This window comes from Triturus cristatus, chromosome 11 (assembly GCF_964204655.1).
Source record: "Triturus cristatus chromosome 11, aTriCri1.1, whole genome shotgun sequence".
Taxonomy (NCBI): Eukaryota; Metazoa; Chordata; class Amphibia; order Caudata; family Salamandridae; genus Triturus; species Triturus cristatus.
Window position 1 is genome coordinate 169,625,605 of NC_140594.1, and position 14,867 is coordinate 169,640,471.

The 14,867-nt window shown below is 45.6% G+C and overlaps 1 protein-coding gene across 2 annotated transcripts in view; it reads right to left on the reverse strand.

The window, feature by feature from the left end:
- LOC146783838 (P2X purinoceptor 7-like) overlaps positions 1-14,867 on the reverse strand; it is a 300,654-nt gene that overhangs the window by 233,074 nt on the left and 52,713 nt on the right. The window contains exon 1 of one of the 2 annotated variants that reach the window (XM_085636124.1): positions 13,775-14,107. The exons of the other annotated variant lie outside the window; for it this stretch is intronic. Coding sequence (XP_085492250.1) covers positions 13,775-13,902 — 128 coding nt within the window. The 5' untranslated portion in view covers positions 13,903-14,107. Of the gene's footprint in view, positions 1-13,774; positions 14,108-14,867 lie in introns of those variants that run through there. 2 annotated transcript variants of the gene reach the window in all.

Below are 14,867 nucleotides of genomic sequence, written 5' to 3' on the forward strand. Positions count from 1 at the left end.
GACGTGCTTCTTGATTTTGCTTTTAAAATCAACAAAAAAAATTCTAACTCAGAAAAAAGGAAGAAGGAATGACTCGTGCCAAGTAGGCCTGGCGTTAGTAGCAATGCAACGATAAACCCATGACAGCAGGCAGCACAGACTATCAGTGTCACATATACGAGCCACACACTTTGAAACCATTACGCCGGTCCGCCGTTAGTTAAATAAACGGAGGAAAGAGCAAGACGCAGCTAAGAGAACGCATAATGTCTGCTGAGCTGAAACAAAGCACACGTTTTTAGCAAAATCGCGTACACAGTTTGAAGATCAAAGAGAGAGGATGTGAGCAAATATAAATAAACATACAACACGCCTAGAGAAAAACAAACCAGCGCGGCCGAGCGGCGACTGCGCTAATTAGAAACATGATCCCGAACAAATGGCGCTCCTGCTCGCAACCGCAAGCCGTAGGCGGATACATTTACTGGGAAAGGTGGGACATGCACCTGCCTTTGCCCAATTGCGTGCTGTCTTTTTGGAAAAAAGCACGCAAAGCCCAATAGAAATAATGCCGGAAAAAAACACACGAACGAGCGTGTGAAAAGTCCAGAGTGATTTCAAGAGGTCGTTTTCCTAGCAGCGCATGCACGCTGCACTAGCCTCGACCTACAAAAAAAAAAAAGGGACAATCAATGTCACTTCACTGGGTAAGCATTGACAAAAAAGCGCATGAATGGGGACTTCACGGGACAGGCGATTCAACAGAAGCTCAGTGAAGGTAGTTGAATATCTTAGGGCCTTTAAAGATACGTGCAGGGAAAACATTTCACCTGAAAAGCTCCAGCAAAGCACATTTGATGATACTTCCCTTTACAACAGGCCAACTAGATGTGAATAAAAGAGAAGTGTCAATGAACAATTGGATAGGCCTATTAAAGAAAAATGCAATGAATGACGGCGCTTTACTGGCCAAGTCCTTAAAAGAAAAGCATAATAAACGCCACTTTATGAGACTCCTGAACAGTGCTTAATTTGTAAAATAATAGGTGCCAGGGCCGTTGTCAGGAGATCACTGCAGCTTGCATCACCTATTGCCCCGGCCAGCAATGTCAGTGACCGTACCAACTCAACTACTAAACATCACACTCCCATACGTGTGACGGTTCAGCCCATTCCTGGCCCCCAAAGCCATTAGAATGGTTTTGGCAGCAGGTATTAGTCATTTTTAATGTGTATTGAATTAATAAAACAACTGTTGTGCTCATCTCTAAACTAGACAAACAGCGCCACCACGTGGAGCACTGTCATAAGTATGAAGTAATGAAAATACGGGATGAACCTGCACACCGTTAAGGATAGTTGTATCACTGTAGTTTGAATATAATCAGTGCTTTAAATGGGTATAAAATAGTGCAGGTACTCATTTAAATGTGGTGAGTGGGCGGGGCTAGGGGCGGGGCTAAAGGTAAGACATGGGAAGCTTACTGACTTGTATACTAGTTGCAGCACATACCAAAACACGAGAAATGTGTTTATAGAATCAAATCAGGTGAATTTATTTATTTATTTATTTATTGGGCTTCTTGAGCGTGACAGCTACCAAAAAAGGGTTTCCCGGCGCTAGAAGATACTGAACCATAAAGGCAAGAGAAAGTCTCAGGAAAGAGACCGGAGCAGGTTACTGGTTGAAAAGCCAGGTCTTAATGGCTTTGCGGAAATGAGTGTAGCGAGTTTCCAAACGGAGAGGTTGCGGGAGGGAGTTCCAGAGCTTGGGGCCTAGAAGGGAGAAGGATCTTCCTCCCATCCTCGCTCGGCGTGTTTTGGAGACACAGAAAAGGCCTTGAGTGGAGGACCTCAGGCATCGAGCAGGTGTGTAAGTGTGCATGAGGGTTTGGAGGTATCCGGGGGCATTGCCCCATTTTATTCTATGCATGAGGCTAAGAGTTTTGAATTTGACCCTATTTTCGATTCTTAACCAGTGGAGCGCTTTAAGGTGACCGGACATGCGTTCCCTCCTATTGCATTTCCATAGCAGTCTGGCTGCAGCGTTTTGTACCAGTTGGAGGCGTCGCATGACTGCCTGTGATGCCCCTAAATAGAGGACATTACCGTAAGCTAAACGGGAGGTGATTAGTGCGTTGACCACAGTCTTTTGTGTATCGTCCGGGAGCATCCAAATGATTTTTCTGAGCCATCTCAGAATTGTAAAACAGGTAGCTGTGAGGTTGTTGACCTGGGGCTCCATAGTTAGGCCATTATCAATGGTAATGCCAAGATTACGGACTTGTTGCGACGGGGTTGGTAAGGGGCCCATGTCAGATGGCCAGTGTCTAGAATTCCAGAGGTTTTGGTTAGGACCCACTATTAAGACCTCTGTTTTGCTGCCGTTGAGTTTAAGAATATTAGTGCTCATCCAGGTGGCGATGTTCCTGAGGCCTGTCTGCAGGAGGGAGGGGGAATCGTTGTCACTATTAGAAAGGGAAAATACGATTTGTGAGTCGTCGGCGTATGTGAACATTTTGAGACCAGCTGCTTCAGCGATCTGGGCGAGCGGGGTTACATAGAGGTTAAAAAGCAGGGGGCTTAACACCGATCCTTGTGGCACTCCATAGGCGGAAAGATGCACATTAGATGCCGCACTGCTGGAGGAGATTTGAAATGTCCTGAGAGTCAGGAAAGATGCGATCCAGTCTAGTGCATTACCTTTAATGCCCATGTTGGAGAGTGAGGCAAGCAGTATGTTGTGAGAGATGGTGTCGAACGCTGCGCTAAGGTCGAGTAGAATCAGCGCAGCTGAGTCCCCTTTGTCGACCAGTAGGCGGAGATTTTCCATCACTCCGAGTAGTGTTGTCTCCGTCGAGAAACCGGGGCGGAAACCCGATTGGGAGGGGTGCAGGATGTCGTTAGCCTCCGCAAACCTTGCGAGGTGTTCATGGACATGTTTCTCCAAGATTTTGGAGAAGACAGGAGGGATATTGGAAGGAAGTTTGCCAGGATTTTTGGATCAGCCGATGGTTTCTTGAGTAGAGGTGAGACCATGGCATGTTTCCAGGATGACGGGACCTTAGCCGTGGAGAGGGATAAGTTCAATGTTTGACATATCACGGCAAGTAGTGGGGTGTCCAGGAGTCTGAGTATTGAGATCGGGAGGGGGTCGGCGGGCGAACCAGATTTTACTTTCCCTAAGCTGTCTCGCAGACCCTGAACATCGATCCCGGGCCACCCTGTAAGTGGCTCATAGGACGGATGAGGTTGAGAGGAGATGTCTGTGAATTCGTTATACAAAACGAAAGTTAAACACAGTGATAATTTAACATTTCCTTGTGTAGTAACATTTTTCTACTTTTTCTCTCACACAAAAACACGCACACACAAGCAGGCAAACAGACAAACATAGGCAGGCTCGCACACAAAAGAATCAGGTGGGATTAAAGCCCCTTTAACCTCCTTACCCTCCATGGATTTCCTCATTGTGCTGTCACTGGGCTGCCTCGATTCCTTTACACAGCATGACGGCGAACACCCGGATTTAATGCAAATGAGCCCACGCTGAGTAGTTGAGCGGGGGCTCAGCTCAGGGCTATACAAGTGTATTGGCTGTCAAAGAGACAGGCAACCACCACTAGCGGCCAATGCACCTACCCTTCATGAGTACCGGTACTCTCCACGGCAGTAGAGAAGTGCCGGTACTCAGAGTGATAAAAAATAGAAGTGCCGGTACTCAGTACCTGTGAGTACCGGCCCATTTAAAGCACTGAATATAATGACAATTGACCTCTATGAAAAGCGTGCAGTCATGTATAGGGGTTATAGCCCTGACCCCTGTGTCATAAGTGCCAGTGTGTTAACAAATAAGTGCTGGTACCAAGCCTTTGAAACCATCCGCTCAAATTAAGCACTGCTCCAGAAAGAAAAATGCAGAGAAGGGTCAATTTACTTTAAAAAAAAAAAAAAAAAAAACTTTGCAGAGAAGTGCAACCCTAGAATCTTTAGTGGACACACTCTTTAAAAAAAGGTGCTATCAGTGACTCTCATTGGACAGAACCATTACCAAATAAGCATTTACAATGCAATAGGTAGGGGCTATAGGGGCTAATAACGTATGACACGCATACTAGGCGAACTATCCTTCTTGCTAAACAATCCTGCAAAACATCATACAAAAATGTTTTTATTACATAAAAGAAAGACCTATTAGCTTAGTCAATGTTTGTTGTTCTGGTATTTATCTTTTCAAGTAAATGAGGTGGCAAATGATGTACCATAAGGATTATGGCACATCAATCGACTTTTAAGAGGCGATGGAAGGTAAGGTATATGAATATACAAAGAATTCAAGTATTTGCAGTGGAGTTGATAATTAAAGGATGTGATTATGTTCTGGAGTGGGGCCTCCCGCTTGTGTTGCATGACTGGGCCTGGGTAAACCTCCGTTGGTGTGCCTCCGCTGGGGTGGCACTATGGCGAAAGACAAACCTGCTGAAGCCCTAAAGGCCAACAGATTTGATAAATACCCATTTCCATCACAGGGTGCAGGTGGAGTCCAAGCCAAGTAGGTGCCTTCTGTGGAGCCAGCAGCCCCTACAATGGCTGACATTCTGGCACAAAAAGGGTTCGCGGAAGGCCATGCTTGTTAAAATTGACACAGTGGCCATAGAGGTCAGTAGATTTATGGCATGTGGGAGGGTGCGACACCTTACAAGACTTATAATCCTTTTATCCGATTCCACAGAATCATTTGCCTTAGGGACTGGTCAGTTCTTGCAATTTTCTAAGATAGCGACGACGGCTCGCAGGAAATGGCCTTCCTTCCCTGATGCCCCTCAGGGATCACAGTCTCTGGGAACTTTGCTGAATATGGCTGGTGGTCGGAAATTGATCATGCATGTGAATAGAGCTCTGCGGGAGGATTTCATCTGAACGCCTTGCCAGTGAATGACCGGTGGCATGAGATCCTGGGGGCCCCTCTTTCTGCTAAAGAATGGGAGGGTGTACATGAGGGGGTAAAGGGAGCATCTACAAACTCAAGGTTCAAACTACTCCAGGACAATGTCGTTCATCAGTTGTACTTCACCCCGATTATGCAACATGCGGTTTATCCAACGCGTTCCTACTCCTGTCCCTGATGTGCTGGACAGGGTGCAGACTTTATTCATATACTCTGGGGGTGCCTCGCCTTAGATACCTACTGGTGGACCGTTCTGGAGCCCGTCAATACAGTCATGTGGTGGGCCATTCCCAGAGCTGTTCGTCCATGCCCGTTGGGGATACTAGAGGCCCGCAAGAAAAGAAAGTTGAGCAGGAGGTTTCTCCCAGGGACGGCTCCTCCACTAAGGGGGAGGAGTGTCGTCCCACTGCTCTCAGACTAGTGGAAAAGGGAAGGAAAAATAAAATGATGATAATAATGTTATCTTTTTTTTTCATAGGTATGGGGCTGTGTTAGGGCGGGGCTGATGGCACAGCGAGGAGTGGTATGCGCACAGTAAGTGTGCATGACGGTTTGGCCAGCCGTCTTGGGTCGGCCAAACAGTCATGCGCACTTTGCATGTTCTCTACTAGGCTGTAATACACAGCCTGGGTGCAGAACATGCACTGGCTCCCTGTCCCTGTCTGAGCACCTAAACACGGCGCTCAGACCAATCACAACTCTGCATTGCAATTGGTTTAGCGGAGCCTGTGTGCTTCCTGCTTCATCTGAACTCGGAGTCAGGAAGAGAAGTGGAGCGAGAACGATGAGAGGCGGTGGGAAGAGGTAAGTATTTTTACATATATTTTGTATTTTTCAACACCCCCACCCCCGCCATCTCCATTCCCTACCACCTGCCACTTGTTTCTTCTCCCTGGTTTGGTACTCGCTAAGAAGAGAGTAGCTATCAGATGGCTGTCGCTATCGCCCCGAAAGTGTCTGACTGGCTGTGCAACATGGCTGAGGGGGCGGTGGCCGGGTAGTGTCATATGCGGTGAACTCGTAGGGGCAATAAGCTGGCAAAGGACCTGCAGGCATGGGCGGCAATGCTCGCCGAGCTCCTGGAGCCTCCGGATGCCCTGCCTCTGTGAATGGGGGCTTGCAAGTTTAGAGGGAGTCACATTTGCTGGAGTATGGGTCTGTGCCTATTGCATGTTGCCTTTATTTACAGTTCTGTGAGCTCATATCCTCGACTCGTCCTCGCGTTAAGATATTTCCTTTAAGCAGTTTGTGTCATTGCTACTTGTGCAGGTGGAGCAGGGTGGGGTTGTTCTTGTATTTATCTTTAAACTGCATACAGCGATGTGAAAATATTGTTAAATCTTAAATGCCAATAAAAACGTATACTATAAAAATAAAATTAAAAAAACAACCTTAAAGGATAGGGGGAAATGAGTTGCAATTTGGAAAGCTGGGAGGATGGTTCCATAGGTGTCATCTGGAGATAGATACAGCCATTACGCTCCTGAATAGAAGAGCGGGACACAAGGAGAGGTTTGATACCATAGGGGAGGTTACTGTGGAACACTAGGAACTTGAAGTCACGCCTGACTTTGTTGTGACTAGGCAGGGCTTTATGTGGGCCAGGTCCCTCTGGATTTCAGATCCAGCAACAATTAAAAACTGACATTGAAACGTTTTCCTATGGGACCCTTTATTTATGCCCTTAACTTTACAGGCAAAACACTGATCGATTTCTGAACAATGACTGTAAAAACATTAAGGTTACCCATGTCAGCGATGTAGTTCTGGTTTACATCAACCACTTATTTAATCTTGCATCCATTAAGAGTGTTTGCTTTTTCCAGGGGGTGTTTTTCTGTACTCTTTTTCGTACAGCGTACTACTCTTGTATAGTGTGCACTGAGTCGCCTCGAGGGGTCTGTGTGAGTTCAAGTTGTGGGGGAGTGTCATTAATGAGCCTCTGTTGGGAGTTCTGGCCAAAGGCAGCACGAGTTCTCGCAGGTCCTGTCGGGGGGGGGGGGGGAGGGGGGGGGAGGGTCATGATGGGGTTCGAAATACACCCCCATCCAGTCCTTAGCCTAACTGCAGAGCAAGGGTGAGGTGTGCTAGATGGGATTCTACGCATCAGTGTGTGATGGAGGTAGGCAGCTGTTGAAATACTGACAGACCCAAAGTAAAAGAAAACGCAGTGCTTTCAGGTGAGCGAGTATGTGTGTGGGGGGACGGGGGTGGAAGTGAGGGAGATGCAAAGAAGTACATGCAGAGAGAAGGCTACAGTGAAAGAGTGTGCTAAAACAGGAAAATGACAATATGTGACTTAAGATTTCAGAAATATGTGGGGAGAAAAGGGGCGTAAATGTTTTAGAGAGACTGCAGGGGAAAGTGATGTGAAGGGAAGAATGGCTGTGTCTCCGTCACTCCGAAGACACCTACCCCTTCCACAGACCTTATAATCTTTAATTCACAGGCTCATACTTTCAGAATGGAAGCATTTTTAATTCTAATTATTCACAACAAAATCATTGAAGTTACTTATCTGATAATGCTAACACGCATTGGCAAAGTGAACAGGTACGACTTGTTTTAGGTGCATATCTGTTAATGTCTGATATGCCAAGATGCAACAACTAACAGCTGGCAGAGGCGCAACAAAATTGTAGTTGAGCTGTGGGAAGCATTTTAAGCCACACCCTTAATTATATAAGACATGCCTCTTGTAAAGGATTCTTAGTTATGTTTCTTAAGCCACGCCCCTTTTAGAGACCCCTCCCTTTTTTCCATCGGACTTAAAGCCTTTTGATTAGCAACGTGTGACCATGATGTAGAAGGTTAAAATGGTTTTTGGGTTGTAAAGGCTTAAAATAAGCTAAGAAGGGGAGGTTTCCATATTACCGTACACACCACAGGCAAAGAGAATGTCTTTGGCGACAAATAATGGATAGAATTTATGGTGGTGCAAGGGGTGAGCTAGGCAGAATATGGCGGGGAGCACTGGACCATCGGTCTAAGGTAAGGATTGATGGAAGGAAAGAGCACGCAGTTCCTTTGTGTGGACACTTGCTCCAACAGACTGCTGAATACAATGTAAAAAAAAAAAAAGAAGACAGTAAAAGAAATGACATAGTGAGCGAGGTAAAGAGAAGGGCTTGAGGTATCTACACTCTGACGCCCGAAACCCTCATCATTTACAGGCTCAAGGGAGTCCTGAGGGCGCTTGGCATTCTGGCTGGGGCAGAAAAGCCTCAATTTCATGTTTAGGGGATCAGTGCCATCTACCAGGCGTGCTGCCTGGTTCCCTCCACTTCTCTGCCAGCCCATACATTTATTTACTTTTATTTTATTTTCTTACTTCGGGTTTTTGTAGTGTGCTACTTGCCATCGCGTGCGAACACACAAGAGGGAAATAGCAAGTTGGGTAGAATATTTGCCAAAATCTGAAGCAGTTGATCTTCTGTCAGGGGTAGAGGAGTCTTGAGATAGCTGCCATGTGATATGTCCCCAACATGATGATTTGCTAGGTACTTACACTAAACTGAGCCTACACTATATACTGAATAATCTGTTACACTTAGTATGTGTTGATTACTACCCACCAAAGTTGATCTGCCTCAGAAGAATGAAAGTTTTCAGTTAGCCTTGCTAAGTTTCACACTTAAACCTTGCTGATTATAATGCAGATATTTCCAACAAGCATATAGCTAACCGCACTATTTACTGGAAAAGAAACTCGTGACCTGCAATGTAGACCGTTGCAACAAAACTCAAACCCACTGTGCTAATTTATTAAGATCCTAACCAATGAAGGGACCAAGAAGCATTGGAGATTTAATCAAATTTCCAAATGTTGAAAATAGCTGCTATAGCATATTTTAGAATGAATCGCCTGGAGCTCAAGCTGGAAGCCCCTAAATAGAGCGCATTAGCATAATCAAGAGTGAATTGATGGCAGAATGAGCCCACAACGCTCTCAAATCATTTGGGATAAAAAGAAACATGCCTGCCCAATGGTAAGACTCTGAAAAAATGAAGAAACGATTGCTTTGATCAACAGCATCAGACTCAGATCTTTGTCCAGAACAAAGTCTAAACTTTTAACTTTCTCACCCGCACCGGAGGGAAACAAAGAGATTACGGTCACAAGGGTGGAAACAAGGATGGTTTCTACTCTGGATCACCGCATTTGTCTTTGTATGATTCAATCTTAAATAGTTGTAGTTCATCGAATGGAGAAAAGCACCTAAGAAGTTTAAGGCATCTTTCTAAATTTCATGAACTGGTTGGTCTAAACTTAAAATCATCTGTGTGTCATTCACATAAGAGATTATCCTGAATCCATATATTTTAAAGTACTCGCCAAGGACTTCAAATAGATGTTAAACCAGATTGGTAAAAGGTCAGACCTCTGCAGCACACCACACCCAGTTTGTAGAGTAACGAGATAGCAGCATAACAGCAAATTTCCTACTATCAAGAAAAGTTTTAAAGTACGGAAATTCCACAGGTGGAGTTTGCACCCCAGTACTGTGCAACTCGTAATCAGGGCCCATGTGTAGTGTGAGGGATCTGGGGTATGGTTCCTTAAAGTCAGAAAGAATGCATCCTAATTTTTCTTACTAGGTGAAACCGTTGACGGCATTTTGACACATTCCTTATTTACACGTCATCATCAGGATGGTGTGAGTCAAGTCAAAGCACAAAGTTCTAGAAAGCATAAGCGGTCACATCTAATTAACACTGAGGACCTACAGGTTTTAGGAGGTTACATGATGGGGATGACTTTCTTACAAGGAACCTAGAATGAATTAAGGCTCAGAGTAACCTTGGTCAATTGATCCCAAAGACCTACAGGACATCAAATTAAAAATGTTTTTGAAACCGAGTTAGAAGGCTAATGAATGATGCAAAAATCCTGCGGAAATGGAGACACATTTGTCAAAATTCTTCCAATGAATGCCAAATAAATAAAACGTATGTCCGCAGTTAAGGGAAAAGATGATCAGTGGATCCCGGAGCCCTGGAACACAAAAATAGATCAACAGCCAAATCAGAGAATTATGATGAGCTAATTATGCTCATCATCACAGTTCTCTGATTTGCACTCATCTGTCACGACTTTCATAGGATTTTTGCACCATCAGTTGGACTTGTTCCTGGTTTTGATTTAAAATTGGCCTTTCACTCATGGATGCATTTACCTTTTGCGCCAACAGTTGGAGAAGATGTTATCAGGACCTAAAAGACCCTGCCCATTTTGGTCCACGACAACAACAAACAGCCTGTGAGGTTAGTAGGAGTGGATGCTCGCTAGCTGATGGTGTGAGCGCACTTGGTCTTTGGGAGGGTGCAAGATTGCCGGTAGATTAGGATGACGTAGTGCCTTGGAGCGGAAGGATAGTGCAAGTCTGTAGGGGTTTCGGATAGTTCAATAACACCCTTCAGAGATATGCAACAGGTGTGTTAGGGTTCTTTACAGACGCCAGCCAAAGGCACCCTTTCTTTAAGACACTGCACTTGATACCTTTGCTACAGGAGTGAAGCCTGTGATGCTATGGGCCTGGAGTGGGGTGTGGGTTGGAATGGTGGCAGTAGTTAGTAAAGGAACAGTGTTGTAGGAGAGTCCCTGTGAGTGCTGTGCTTCATACATGTGTCCTGTACACCGTCCTAGGGGGTGCTTCGAGAGTCACACTCGGCAATTTAGCCACTAGGGCCACTGGAATTATGCAGCAGGGGTACACAAGATTATGTGGCAGGGAGGACTAAATTATGCTGCAAGAAAAGGCAAATTATGCAGTGCATATTGAGATATAATTACTTCATTATTTTGTCATTGTTACACATGGGAACACTGAATGGGCAAAGGTTTCACCCCATTAGTACCGATTTAACGCACAAATACAGTAATAAGCAACAGGTAGCAGACCAGTCAAACTTTGCAAAAGGCCTTCCACTGCTTGGCAATACGTCACTGTGTTTTAGTAACTTTTTGTCCGTTTTCGCAAGAAACTAACTTTTTTGTTCAAATTTGCAGATTGATAATGTGGCATATGCGAAAAATCTATGTTTATGCAAAAAACAAAAACAAAAAAAGCCACAGCAGCGAAAATCACATAACTCAAGTAGCCCTGGCTGCCACCAACATATTGCTGTCTTTTTTATGTCTGTACCAGGGCTTTAAGTGGGCAGGGTCCCTCCAGGTCTATTAAGCAGGAGTAATTAAAAAATGAAATTGAAAGGGGTCTCTGTTGGGCCCACCTTTCATGCCCTTAACTTTACTGGCAAAAAAACCTCAGACATTTCTGGCCAATGAATGTAAAAAATGTTAAGGTAATCCATGTGAGCGATTTAGTTCCTGTTTATATTTCATGTTTTAGTAAATTTTGCATACTCTAAAAGTGTTATCTATTTCAAAAGAGGTTGTATACCTGTATTTTAATCATGTATCGTATTACTCTTGTATTATGCAAAACGGAGTCACCCCCAGGTGCTTATAACTGGCCACGATTGGGCGCTCTGGAGTTCAGGTTGCAGGCAGGGCACTTTTCTCACAGGCCCCGTCAGTGTGTCAAAAAAGAGGTTAAAACTACATGGTCATCCAGTCCTTGGCCTCTCTGCAGAGCACAGAGCAGCACTCACATATTCCGGTTGCAAATGCGATTCGGTTTACATGTATCTGATGGCAGCATAGAGTTGTCAAATTACTGACAAGACAAAAGAAATAGAAATGGTGGTGCTTACAGGTGAGTGGGTGCGTGGTGTGTTTGGGGAGGGTGACGAGATGGAGGTGAGGGGTGCATTCAGTAGAGAGAAAAGAGAGCGCTGAAGAGAAAAGAGATGAGGTGTATGATATAGGCGCACAACGCCCATTGGGCTCAAAGTTCTTCTGCCCTCCCGTCGCGTGGGTCAGCCCGGGCTGAGACAGCTTCCCCGGTACACACACAGTCGCACCCGAGTACTTCACAGGTCTTTAAAAGACCAAGGCTTATTTGTTTTTCACCCCTTCTTAGAGCCCCTGCATCTCCACACTGCATATTGCTGGAAGAGCTCCCCCCCTCCGGAGAAATTTGGCTCTATTTGCGCCTCTGATATATGTAGGTGGAGGAGATGTGGAGGGGAAAAGGACGTACATGGCTAACGGAGAGTGAACATAACAGGAGTGCTTGAGACCCTCTGTAGACAACTACCCCTTCCACAGCCTCATTAATGTTTAATTCACAGTCTCACAATTTCAGAAATGAAACATTTTCAGTTTTATTTTCAACAAAATAATTGCTGTTACTCTTCTATATTTAACAGTTAACAATTAACAAAGCCAATCGTCCTGGCTGATTTAAGGTGTATGTCAGTTGTTGTGTTTCTGGTGTGGATGCAATAACAGAAAGCTCAGATGGGGAACAAAATACCGGTTAAGTGGCACATTATGGAAATCGCATAAATGTAGTTTGTGTATAGAAACTCTCTCCCCGCTACTGTTTTTTATTCGCACTTAAAGCCCTGGTTCCTATGGTGATAGCCTGCAAAGAGAAAAAAGGGTCGCCTAGTTCTGATAAATGGATTCTTGTGGACACTACATTACAAGCGAAGCGACATCCCTCCTCTCCTTAACCGGGCCTCTCTGTTGAGACCAAGAAGAGACGTTTACACAAATGCAGTTAGCAGTAATAGCTATATTCAGATGACCTTTTCCTGCCTTCACCCCAAAACTCCACCCAGTTCCATTCGGAAGGCAACCGGCTCCTGGGCCCAGATGTCAACATGCCCCATCATGGATGGAACGCGAGTCTTCCAGTAGCTTGCATTGCATTCTGGTACTTGCAGTCTTGCGTTTGTAGCAGGGCGAACAGATCAAGAAGTAATACTGACGGAGCACTCGCATTTCATCGGTCCATCTGTGAGTAGCCCATCCAGGCCAGGTTTGTTTCTTTGCATGGTGGGATTTGCAGTCCCAGTTTTAAAACGGGGTGAAGAGCACTGCAAACACCAGTATGAAAATATAAAACCCTAAACTCGCGGAACTGGGAACCTCGAGAGCTCTGCAACGCAAAAACACGAAACGCAACCGATTAAATCACTTCGAACCGCCTGCAGCTGAAATTCAACATATCTATAGGGGTCTAGCTAGGGTTAGTTTGCGAGTCAACAGGAGTGTACGCTCAGTAAATAAACACAGGTGCGTCTGTTAGAGGCCGCAAGGCTTCCCACAATCTGTGCATTTCGATGCATCTGCCGGAGGTGATTCCACCGCCGGCTCATCTGCCTCGTTCAGCTCTGAACAAACACAGCCTCGTGATTAGCAGGCGCGTGGCTGCTGCGGGGGCATTCACAGCAACTCTGCCCTAAATTCGCGACTTTTGAATAGACTAAAGACATGCAGCCCTGATCCTGCTTTACTGCAAGGAAGTGATTTATCCGGCTGCCGGTCAGCCAGTAGATGATCGCTGCTCTTCTGGCGGCCGGCTAAATAGAGGAAAACGTCATTCATTATCTGTCCCTTTATTATACAGTATTGCATTATTATAGCGCGGACACTGTTCGAACTCGGCTAGCTTCACGAGCTGCCAACTTGCCATTTATGTATGATAGCTTCTACCTGTCATAGCTTTTTTATCAAACACGTTACATTCCGGTACTTGTAGTTTCATGTTTAACATCGTAAGTACCAGCCCGAAAATCACAGCATGCAAAGTGCCAGGTCTGTGCAGCGGCGTCACCCACGCTCTGAATCCATTTGGCATCGAAGTGTGCAGCTGTGCGCGGTGCAGCCCGCCCTCGCCTCTCAGAAGGATGCGCTGAAGTCAGACATGCATGCAGAGCGCACAGCGCAGCCCGCCCTCGCCACCCAGAGGGCACATCTCCGGACCCACTCACCCGACATACAGCAGCACGGCCAGGTGGAGCGCCCACTTCAGGGTGCCGTACTTGACGCTCCGGATGCGGACGACTTTATCCGTCTCATATTCGCACATGTCGCTCAAGCTGCAGCACCCGGGAGCCATTCTTGCAGCCGCTGCCTCCTCACACCGTGCCAGCTCCAGAAGCCGTGCTTCTCCACACCCGCGCTTCCCCACACCCGCCCAAACAGAAAGCGAAAGCCACACCACTTAAAGACACAGCGGCGGAGGCAAACTCTGCTGTACACAAACGAACCGTGCCCGCCTTTCTTCACCGGGCACACCCATCCCTTCACGCCGCTGTGGTAAATTGTGTAACTACGTCACAAGGCAACGTTCTGTTTTCTGAACACCCGGGGCGCGCGGGTGGCACACGTGACATGAGGCTATGATGTCATGCTACACAGAGTAAAGCGAGTCAGTCCCTGGCAGGTGCATCCATGACTGTTTGGTCTAGAGACAGCTTGGATATATATATATTCACTGAAAAAAAAAAACAAGGGTTATGGGGATGTTATAGTTAGGTTGAAGTTTCACTCACACAAAACCCTCGCAATTCAGCAGTTATAGTTATACTTACGATAAGGAACTAAAACTCGTGGCCTAAAGTTACGTAACGGCGCGAGTTATAGTTTCGTCCGATAAATATAACAGCCAAAATTCTATAGTTTTGTGTGGATGAAATGTGGACCTAACTATAAAGTCCTTGTAACCTTTGGTTTTTTTCAGTGAATTTCTCTGTTTTTTTTTTTACATAAAGCAATATATAATTACCGTAGGATAATAAAACCCCGCCATGCACGGCATTTGGCCATGTGTGGCAGGGCTTGGAAGCTTCAATCCACGGGTAGCTGCGGATCCCCAGCAGGTAGATCCGCGAAGGATCCGTGTCCCTAGATATCTATACATTTCTTTCTTCAATAACTCTCTAACTACTGAACTGATTTACACCAAATTACAAAAGGTCGCTTTTTGAACCAATATTTACCTTTCTGCCAAATTGGTGTAATTCCGTTCAGCGGTTCAAGCTAGAGTCGTGTTCAAAAAATGCAAAATCCCCATAGGCATTG